At 38.0% G+C, this 11,643-nt stretch overlaps 1 protein-coding gene across 2 annotated transcripts; it reads left to right on the forward strand.

The window, feature by feature from the left end:
• Positions 1-6,000: 6,000 nt before the first annotated feature.
• nr4a1 (nuclear receptor subfamily 4, group A, member 1) lies at positions 6,001-11,345 on the forward strand. 2 transcript variants are annotated; one of them, XM_065285429.1, is made up of 7 exons: positions 6,001-6,159; positions 7,444-8,237; positions 8,497-8,626; positions 8,742-8,905; positions 9,455-9,657; positions 9,767-9,945; positions 10,037-11,345. In XM_065285429.1, the coding sequence occupies exons 2-7, from the start codon at positions 7,446-7,448 to the stop codon at positions 10,291-10,293; spliced, it is 1,725 nt and encodes a 574-aa protein (XP_065141501.1). In that variant the 5' UTR covers positions 6,001-6,159; positions 7,444-7,445; the 3' UTR covers positions 10,294-11,345. The 2 variants fall into 2 exon arrangements, with proteins under 2 accessions (XP_065141501.1, XP_065141502.1); XM_065285430.1 differs by having other exon boundaries at positions 6,067-6,159; positions 7,535-8,237.
• Positions 11,346-11,643: the final 298 nt, after the last annotated feature.

The following is an 11,643-nucleotide window of genomic DNA, read 5'->3' on the forward strand; positions in this document are numbered from 1 at the left end:
ACGTAAGAAAGTCATTTTTTGCAGTGAGAAGGAATTATATCACCATACAGGGGTTTAAATCTGATATAGCTCCAGTTTCACAGGGTGTTCCCCAGGGTTCGGTCCTTGGACCACTGCTGTTTATCATATACATTTATCGGTGACATACTACGCAGACATTGGGCTTTAATTTCATTGCTATGCTGATGATATCCAAATGTATCTAACTATCAATCCCTATCACTCACACCTTCCTGACTCGCTTACATCCTGTATTAGGGACATCAAGCACTGGCTGTCTTTGAACTTCTTCAAATTAAATAACAACAAGACTGAAATATTGCTGATTGGCTCTGATAAAGCAGTAAATAGGTCGGTTTTGTCCTTTAAAATTGACGATGTTCATGTAAAGCCATCCAACTCTGTACGTAACCTTGGTGTCTTATTTGACTCATCTCTCTCTTTTGCCTCTCACATCTCTGCTGTTGTTAAAACCCGTTTTGTGTTGTATGAAATGTATGTCTATTTTGGAAGTTGTTAATTTTGATGTACTGTTATGTAAAGCAACCTTGAGCTTTGGAAAGGCGCTATATAAATAAAACTTCTTCTTCTTCTTCTAGTAAAATAATAGGGTCTGGTTTTATAAATAGTAATCAACACATCAACAAACCATGATTATTCACTTGCACTACAATAAAACCATTTAATATAAAACCTTAATTTTCCTAAGGGTTTTAAAAGTGTCTCTTAACAGCAACATCCCAATGTCCTTAAGACTGACACAAATCTAATGCGATCAAGTTATTGATTTACACTTTATAGCTATAGCTCGGAGTTAAAAGAGCAGCTGTCAGGATTGGGCTAATCCTTTTGGGGATTGTGCTCATGTATCTTGTCAAGGTCAAGAACCAGTCAAAGTCAAGAATCTCCATCCTAACACATTTACATTTCATTACATAATCTCTGCGCTAAGATACAACTCAGTCAAAAAGACAACACACCGGCTATTTAGGGGATATGATGTACACTTGGTTTGCTTTAAAAGCATTTGCATTCAAGGATTTCCAGGCATGCTGCAATGTGGAGGGACAAACACAGAGTCTGATGGGGGCGCTATTGCTGATGGTGACAAACAGCTGTATGTAAATCACTTTGATATAGCAACAGGTGCCTGACTTTGAACCCACAAACGACGTGACTGTATTGTATATGTTTTTAATGACTAGAAAATGGTAACATGAGCTGTCTCTCCTTGGTGTAAATTTGTCACAGTGCTATATGAAAATGACAAATGCATAAAGAAACATGGGTCTCTAAAAAAAGACATGGCAGAAATCTTATGAGGTACATTTTGGTGAACTACACAATATTACGTCATCCAAATACAGCCAAAGTCCTTTGGCAGCAAATTTCTTTACATGCAGATAAAGAAAGACTTAATATTATATTCAATAATATACTATATATTATACATATGCGTTATCCTTCTGTTGACTTGTATAGACACCACAGTATACAACATAAGAGTTACTACATTGACCCACAAGTCAGGGACTTGTGTCCAAAATGATGCGCATACTATACCTACTATGCACAATGCACATACATACCAGACTATGCTATGCACATACATACCAGAGTAACTAGACTTCAATAGTCATGTTAGTGGTATATAAAGACCTATTTCAGGCATACTTTAAAACACAAACATATAATGTAGACTTAAGTCTCATTAGTGACCTAAAAGGAGCTATGTTCATCCAAACGTTAAAATAAAATACACTTGCCTGAAACGTATATTTAAGTTACGTCAAAAGCCCAAAGAAGCTATTTTAAGCTATCTTTAAGACTAAGTACACTTCAATAAGATGCAGACTAAACTCACGTGAAAAGCCTAACAAAAGACATTTGAATTTTTACTTAAAATTAAGTATACTCACATAATATGTAAACTTAAGTCATCTCAGTGGCCTACTTTAAGCTATTTTGTGTTATCTTTAAAGTACACTTAAATAAATAAAAATTAAGTCATATAAAGAGGCCTTAAAAAAGCTAACTTTAAAATTAAATAGCCCACACTCTTATAAGACATAGACTTAGCCTAAGTAATGTCAAAAAAAGCTATTTTTTTGCCATCATTAAGTACACTTACACAAGATGTAGACTTAAGTCATGTCAAAGGCTTAAAGAGAGACATTTTATTTCAAATTAAGAACACTCAGGTCAAATGCAGACTTAAAGGAAAACACCACAGTTTTTCAATATGTTCTTACTATGTTCTTACCTCAATTTAGATGAATTAATTCATACCTATCTTTTTTCAATGCGTGCACTTAATCTTTGTACAGCATGTCGTGAATGTGTTAGCATTTAGCCTAGCCCCATTCATTCCTAAGGATCCAAACAGGGATGAATTTAGAAACCACCATAAACTTTCATGTTTTCCCTATTTAAAGACTGTTACATAAGTAGTTACACAAGTAAGTATGGTGGCACAAAACAAAACGTGGTGATTTTTAAGCGGAATGAAAACTATATTGTATGGCGGAAGAGCACTTAGTTTGCAGCACTTCGACCTCGGGCACAGTAATATTGAAGGAAGTTTGAGTGAGAAAGGGAATAGTGAGGAGTGGTGATTTTACTGCGCGTCGAGGTCGAAGTGCTGCAGACTAAGTCCTCTTCCACCATAAAATATAGTTCTCAATTTTTATCCACCATACTTACTCATGTAACAGTCTTTAAATAGGGAAAACATGGAAGTGTTTGGTGGCTTCTAAATTCATCCCTGTTTGGATCCTAGAATGAATGGGGCTAGGCTAAATGCTAACACATCCTCAACGTGCTGTTCAAAAATTAAGTGCACGCATTGAAAAAAGATAGGTATGTATTAATTTGTCTAAGTTAAGGTATGAACATAGTCAAATTTTGAAAAGTGGTGGTGTTTTCCTTTAAATAATATCAGTGGCCTGAAATGAGGTTTTAGCTATGTTTAAATTAAGTACACTCAAATAAGGTAAATATTTAAGTCATATCAGAGGCCTAAAAAGAGCTATTTCATGCTAATTTTAATTAATACACAGATGCAAACTTAAGACATGTCAAAGGCCTAAACCCCTACTTTATGCTTTCTTTAAAATTAAGTAAACTCACAAAAGATGTAGACTTTAGATAATGGAGACCTAAAAATTATTTCACGCCATGTTAAAACTTAATAATACACTTAAACACACATACTACACTTGTTTAACACACTTAAACAAAAAAAACAAAAAACTCTGTTAATAAGCAATACGTTATGTATGTTTGCAGAGTGGCAATAAAACGTATAATTTAATGTAATGGTCCTATATCTTATCTATTTTATCTGCCTATTAAAACTGTTTTTCATTCCACCTCCATCGTTTTTCTCGTCAACGCACCTGTTTCGATCTGATTACATTGTTTTTGTCTTTATAGACCACTTCCTCGCCGTCTTTTTCCTATCCCACCCCTTTCGACAAGCTTAGCTCGAACCATATGCCAACAACAGAGCAGGTGTAAGGCAACTGTAACTGTCCCTAGGTGCTGTTTGTCGCTTTCATCTATTCCTAAAAGGTTTATTTTAAAAGTAATTAAGCCCGTGATCCGGATCGTGGCGACATGAAAATGGATGTAGTAATGGAAAACTGTCGCGTCACTTATCAACGACAGTCGCAGACTGCACCTTCTGCCGTATTCAACCGGGCTTCCCCATATGGCAACGCGCGTGGGAGGGATTCCTGCTACGTCAGCCGTCTATTGCGTCATTAGGGCGAGCTTCCTGGTTTTGGTCTCAGACAGTCACACGCGTACACATCCTTTCTTTTCTCCAACCGCGCGGTCAGAAGAGGAAGCAGGCTGCTTTGTGAGGTTGAAAGCTGCGCTCCCGGTCCTCGCCGCGCATCACAGGTGGAACAAAGCAGGAGAGTCCGCGGCTGGATTGAGAAATTACGGGCACTCGAGCAAAAATCTTTGATCATGAGGACGCTAATAAGATGTCTGCTTGTGATTACTACGAATGGAATAGGTACTTCTAGGAGGTACTCTACGAGGTGGATGTTGAGAAAAAACACAGCGACTGTCTGGAAACGCCGATTAAGCAGGGATTTATCATAGTGCATCTCACAAGACGTGTCTGGGTCATGTTTGATACATAATTTTTTTAAACACTTACCAGAAATAAAGCACATTCAAATATGCATTGGTTTTAATGCAACATACTGTTTTTGTATTGTTTTCTTAAATTTAGAGATAATAATAGACCACCACAAAACAGGTGAAGATGGGAAGATAATATATAGTTTATCTTTAACATTTTGTGAAATATCTAACTACATTACTACAAAATTTTAGGTTGAATTAGTCACAAACAGCCACACGGTTGCTTAAAAAATTAAACTGTAGTAAATTCCTATAGGCCTACTATTTGTTTTTTAACCTTAAATATTAAAATATACTACAGTACAGTTGATCAAAGCACTAGTTACTAAATACTGTATACATTAACAGTGCTGAAAATTACTGGGTTATTTGATCTTGGGTGAAGATTGGACAGAACACACCGCTGGGTTAAAATTGACCCAATTCTGGGTTGTTTTAACCCAACTGATGGGTTATTATAACCTACAGTATGGTTGCAATACAATAAAAATTGGGTAATTTTTAACCCAGCATGTTTTGTCCATTATTTACCCAACATGGCCATTTTTGGAGTGTATAAAATTATGTTAATTAAAAAAAAGTTAAATAAAGAAAATTTAGAATATATATATATATTTTTTTTTCAAAGATTCAGTCCCTGAAAGCATGCTGGCCTGCTAGATGTATCTTTCATTGCATGATTACTTGGTCACTTGCACTTGCACAGCCCATACAGCAAAAGTAGGTCACATTTTGTCTTGCTTAGAAAAGCAGGCAGGTATTGTAAGATAATACTTAGTATGTGGCAAAGGGAACTCTGTCTTGGGGCAAATGTATTATGTGAGGAAAAAATGATATGGACATGGTTTTCTATCATCACCCAATGTAGCTGACCTAACAAGCACATCAGGCATGTCTGGATGATATACTTTAAAATAGCACACGTAACAGCTTCTCACCTACAGAAGTGCGTGGTTGCCTGTTAAATTGTTGTACTGAAAAACTGCCAACATCTGAATGATAAATAAACACGTACAGAGATACTTTACATATGTCAAGAGTTAAATAAACAGTGCTCTAGATGTCGAAGTGTTGACCTTAAATTATCCCTATGTTCAGCATTATGTTAACATGATTTTTACTTGCATTTTAATTTCGTTCAATGCTGTATAAGTTAAAGAAATTTTACCTCAGCCTGAGATTTACCACATGGCAGAAACGTGACATTTACTGGTATTGCCGATCAGCGGCACGCGCTATTGTATACTATACTGTGACATAGTTAACTTCCGTTTTTTTTTTCTAACACTCTTGTTTTGACATGTTCAGGTTATGCAGGTGTTGCCCTACCCTCTCCTTGTGGGTTCTTTGTGGTGGTAGGAAAGTGTATTGTGCAATAGCATATATTTAAGAATTTCTGAATAAAATGATTTTGTTTTAAAGAATATCACAACATATAATGCATCTATTCTTGACTATAGAAAACACCTTAGCGTTTCATCACCGTTTCCTTCCAGACTGATAAAATAATCTATATCGTCTACAACCCAATAAACTATCTTTTGGTAACCACACGATGCACAAAACAGAATCCTTTTGGAAACACATACGAGTTTTGTGTGTTTTCATACTCTGTCAATAGCCAATCTTCTAGTTATTTGTGTCTTCTCACTATTTTTAACTGAAATTCAACAGCTTGCACGGCAGCACGCTACTATAATTAGAACAATAATCGTGCGGATTGTTTGCGTCAATGGAATCCCGTGCGTGCGTCATGTCTTTTGACTGCGAGCGCTCTGATTGGCCAGCGCCTGGAGGATCTCCGCCCCTGCATGGCCATATTTGCCAGTGGAACGCCTCGAAAGGATGCACCTCTGACGTAACGGCACAATAAAGTAGTCGGTATATATCTGCTCGCCTTCAGATATTTGAGTAAAGCATCTTGTCGTAGCCGGGGACGTTATACATGGTTATCCATCTCTTGGAATACGGACACTTTTAAGTCCATCACCACGTTTTCAGGTATGTCACTAGTCAATTTAACTACTTTTATGTGTTCTCGTTTACTTTTTTAAACCATATATGCGACAAGTACAACTAAATGTGTTTGCTGTAGTACAAAATAGCAATTAATATTAATACAAGTATACATAATAATAACTAATTCGTGTGTTTTGTAGGCTACTTACTATTTTGTACGTAATATTATCTGGTACGCGCGAGATTAACAACAAGTGCGTACATCACAGTTAGGTTACGGTAAAATAAAACCATGTTAGTTTCTTAAAACGTATTCCTTTAATAAGAATCTCATGTTAACGTAACACCTCTACGAAATAAAATAATAGTAAACATAAAAGTAAAGGGTGAGAGTGTGTGTTTTTAATGCGCTTCTGCACGCGCCGAGTCTCTCTGCAACAGGTGCACGCGCAACAGTCTGTGATTTTTCTGTATTCGCCTTTACAACCTTTTTGCATTTGTTTCAATGATTTATGTATTATGTTTTCTATATTATGTTATAAGTTAGGGGTATATTGTAAACTACACAACTTGTTTTACATCAAAGGTTGTATTCTTTTGAGCAAGGAGTCTATTAAAACACGCACCTACTACATGCTCTGACTGATGAATGTGGTCTCAGTGTCAGGGTCAGTCAAATGACTTCTTAAGTTTGTATGTAAGTTCAGGGGTCAGATGATCAGATGTTCAGGGTGTCATGTTCTCACCTTGCTTTTGGTGGAAGGTCATTGGTCTGACAAACTGTTGACAAATTTACTTGAACTCACTCTGCAAATCTGAAAAAAAAAATCATTCAAAAGCATTTTTACAATTTTCCATTGCCCATCTAGATATATGTAGTGTAGTGGAACTGGTAGTGCATTATAAAGATATCTGATGTTTGATGGGGAAATTTTGCTCCATCTAAAAAAATTCACATACGCCGGTCTACTCTATCTGATAATGTTGTCGCCCACACAAACATACACGCCCTCTCAGACAGGCAGCCCACGTGTCACATTTGTCCGGCGCTCTTTTGGTTATGGTAACACTGATAAGCACGTTTGCCCTTTCCAGCCAGACCGCTCTCAAGTTTTTCTCAGTAAGAACTTCAGAGAACTGCCTCTGTCGAGTAACACTGACTTTCTGACCTGTAACTGAGACCATAGATGCAGTCTAGGTAAAGGTTAAGACACTGTTCGGTTCTCGAGGAACGTGATGGTATTTTTCAAAAGTGCTTGTCCATTCAGAGGTTTCTGCAGCAATATCCACGGCATTAAAAGTAGACGTTGTGGTTTTGTTCTGCAGAAATGACCTGTGTTCAAAGTCAACATGGAATCCAGACCTATGAGAGCTCGCTCTTCAGCTCAGAATTTTTGAATCCTGACTTCACCTCCAGGTTGGCCATGGACGTAACTGACCAGCGGGACCAGCACTCTGCTCCCTCCCTACCGAGCATCACTTCTTTGGTCGGAGGCTACGTTGGCGAGTTCGACACCTACTCCTGCCAGATTGCCACAGGGGCTGCTTCGACCTGTGCAGGTGCCACTCCAGGGCAGGACGCTTTCAAACTGGACGACCTCCAGGTGTACGGCTGCTACCCAGGCACATTTGCTTTGAGCTACTTGGATGAGACGTTGTCTTCTTCAGGTGGGTCAAACTGCTTTGGAAGTCCAGCTTCGGCACCATCGCCCTCAACCCCTGGGTTTCAGCCCATGTCAGCTTGGGATAGCACCTATGGTCCCTGTTCCCCGGACGATGGCTGCTGGGCTTCAGAGAAGACCCCTTTGGCACAGCCTCCTTCTTTTTTCACGTTTGGGCACGTTACAGCCGACGAGCTTTCTCCACTGAGTCAACTGCAGCCTCAGCTTTCGGATCAGGATCCGTTTTCTCAGAACCAGCAGCATGGTTCTCCTCTTCCCTTCAGTCCGCTTGGCCTGGACCAGGGTACCCGGGATGGGTCAGGACTGATGGATGGACATCTGTCTCCTAAAGTGAGGAGTCCAACAGGAAATGAGGGACGCTGTGCAGTGTGTGGAGACAATGCTTCCTGTCAACATTACGGTGTGCGCACCTGTGAAGGGTGCAAGGGCTTTTTTAAGGTGAGTCTAAGGTGAACTTATTAGCATTCCCTGATAAATTTATGTGATGAAAATTAAGCATGTACATTAAAATAAATGTAATATAATAAATAATAACAAATATTTTAAGCGAAACCACTGTTAAAAATATTAACTGTTTTATTAATAATAATTAAACTGTACATATGATGTGATCACAGGTCACAACTCTGTAATATTATTTGCTGAATTCTGGACTTGGTAGACTAGTCGACTAAAAAGTTTCCTTTATGATTTTTAGCGCACAGTACAGAAAAATGCCAAGTACGTTTGCCTTGCCAACAAAGACTGTCCAGTGGACAAAAGGCGGCGAAACAGGTGCCAGTTCTGCCGTTTTCAAAAGTGCCTAGCAGTGGGGATGGTGAAAGAAGGTAACATTATTATAAAATGCATATTTATAATGTCTTTCTTTATAATGGCATTCTGCAATACAACACCCATATCTTTAAAGCATTTGTAATGTGTGCATATTGTCTCTCTGTGTAGTTGTAAGAACAGACAGCCTTAAAGGTAGAAGAGGTCGTCTGCCATCCAAACCAAAAGTTGTTCAAGACTCAGTCTCTGTCTCTTCCCCCGTAAACATCATCACCTCTCTCGTCACTGCCCATATTGACTCCAACCCAGCCAGTGGAAATCTGGACTATTCAAAGGTGACTTTAAGCACCTTCAGCTTTAAAGGAAAACACCACCATTTTTCAATATTTTACTATGTTCTTACCTCAACTTAGATGAATAAATACATACCTATCTTTTTTCAATGTGTGCATTTTTAATCTTTGTACAGCGCTTTGTGAATGTGTTAGCATTTAGCCTAGCGCAATTCATTCCTATGGCTCCAAACAAACGTTTTATTTTATGCCACCATACTTACTCGTGTAACTACTCATGTAACAGTCTTTAAATAGTGAAAACATGTTTGGTGGTGTTTGGTGGCTTCTAAATTCATCCCTGTTTGGATCCTAAGGAATGAATGGGGCTAGGCTAAATTCTAACACATTCACGACGGCTGTACAAAGATTTAGTGTATGCATTTAAAAAAGATGGGTATGTATTAATTCGTCTAAGTTGAGGTAAGAACATAGTAAAATATTGAAAACCGATGGTGTTTTCTTTTAAATCAGTGTTTATTATATCAGACAAATTCATTTCAGTGCTTACTTAATAATATTCATAATATTTCTTTTTTGGTCATTGTTCAGTATCAGGAATCAGTATCCGGGTTGTCCGAAAAGGAAGATGCCAATGACATCCAGCAGTTTTATGACCTGCTTACAGGGTCAATGGATGTTATCAGAAAGTGGGCCGGAAATATCCCAGGATTTAATGCGTTTTGTAAGGAGGACCAAGACCTTCTCCTGGAGTCAGCTTTTGTGGAGCTCTTCATACTTCGGTTAGCATACAGGTACGGTGAATCACAGTTTAATCTGATTGTAAATTAGTACAGCATTCGGTATGTTAAGGTGTACATAACAGTCAAACATGGCTAAAATTTGATTGATTTATATTTCCAGGTCAAACCCTGAGACAGACAAGCTTATTTTCTGCAATGGGACAGTTCTCCACAGAACACAGTGTGTGCGAAGCTTCGGTGACTGGATTGACTCCATTATGGAGTTCTCTCAGAGTTTACATCGCTTGAATTTAGATGTATCATCTTTTTCCTGCCTTGCCACTTTGGTTATTATCACAGGTACATAATTGTATTTGTACATAGAAATGTTACACACAAGATATACAAATATAATATTGAGGAAGTTTGTAACCCTAACTGTGATTTACAGATCGACATGGTCTGAAAGAGCCCAAGCGAGTCGAGGACCTCCAGAACCGCTTGGTCACGTGTCTCAGAGATCACGTCGCCACGAGTACCTCTGAAGTCGTTCGGCCCAACTACCTGTCCCGACTCTTGAGCAAGCTTCCCGAGCTGAGAACCCTGTGCACTCAGGGTCTCCAGCGAATCTTCTATCTCAAACTGGAAGACCTGGTTCCACCCCCACCAATTGTGGATAAAATTTTCATGGACACGTTGCCATTCTGAACATGCACACAGTGGACAATCAAGGTGACTTAAACTGTTGAAAAGAGATGGATGTGAGCGGTTTATGTTTGTAGGACTCTATTGCTTATGGTTCTCTGCTTTCTTGGAATTGGATCAGAGAAAGATGGCATACTTTCGGCCACGTTTGAAGATTTTCCTCACATAGTCTTCATCGAAATCACTGAGAGACCCAGAAAGTGTAATGTGTGTTTGCTGGAATATGCTGGTAAACTGTAGTATATTTTAGGCTCAACTAGTGGCTGATGTTTCAGTCGGTAGCATTTCTCAAATGCTCTGTATGTGCTTTCTAAATGAGAGAAAAGCATGCAGATATTCCCATACAATCAGTATTACAGCTATGTTCAGTGGTCGTATTCCAAAAATAAAGCATCCAATGATTTAATAAAACATCTAATAATAGGTTATGGAAAGCCAGAAAGGCCATGGACCAAAGCAGAAAAGGGAATATAAAACAGCTTTTACTTGGATGCTTAAATTATCAAAACAAAGCCTTAATGCTTTCAAGTGCCAGCACATTATATCCCTGAAAACATGCACAAAAAATGCAACCTTACACTGAAAAGACAGGTACACTTAAGAAGAGGACTGATGTGCATGCATTTGAAGAATGCGGTACACTTTTGCATTTGACTAATGTTTCAGACCCAAAGTTTAAAAACATTGGCATATACGTGTATGCGTGTCAGCACTTTTGGAAAGATTTTACATGAATTACGGCCACAGGAGATCCAGTGCAGCTACTGTACAAGTATTACGTACAGACTCTTACATGCAAATACTCTGAGTATTATTATTGATTTTGTTTAGTGCACCAGTCAAGGCTTAGAGTTATTATATTTGTATGTATGTATGTATGTATGTATTTTATGTATGTATGGCTAGAGCTTCTAAATACGATTTATCACATAATTACAAAATCAAATTCGGGCATTCAGATATTTTTTATTACATGGAATGAAAGGTAATGCTTGTCTTTCATTGATTTTTTGCAGCTCTCTATATAAAAAGATATATATTTTAAAGAGAAATCATCTTTGGGTCTTGTTTTTCTTTACAGTATTTATGAAGACATGCTCTCAGTTTTAAAGAAAACGAAGTGTTTTGTTGATAAAAGCGATTAAGAGAGATCTGATCTCTTTTCTTTAGTCAAAGTTGCTATTAAAACAGTTTTCCAGGCCGCACTGTAAAAATGCAGCATGAATTCAAAACAACTTAGGTTGGCGAGTTAATTCAGTGTAGCCTACTGTTTTAAGTTTTGACCTGTGAATAGTTGACATAACTTAAAAAAATACATTTAACTAGTTTTTATAAGTTAAAGTAGCATTAAAA

The sequence above is a fragment of the Paramisgurnus dabryanus genome, chromosome 21 (genome assembly GCF_030506205.2).
Source record: "Paramisgurnus dabryanus chromosome 21, PD_genome_1.1, whole genome shotgun sequence".
Classification (NCBI taxonomy): domain Eukaryota; kingdom Metazoa; phylum Chordata; class Actinopteri; order Cypriniformes; family Cobitidae; genus Paramisgurnus; species Paramisgurnus dabryanus.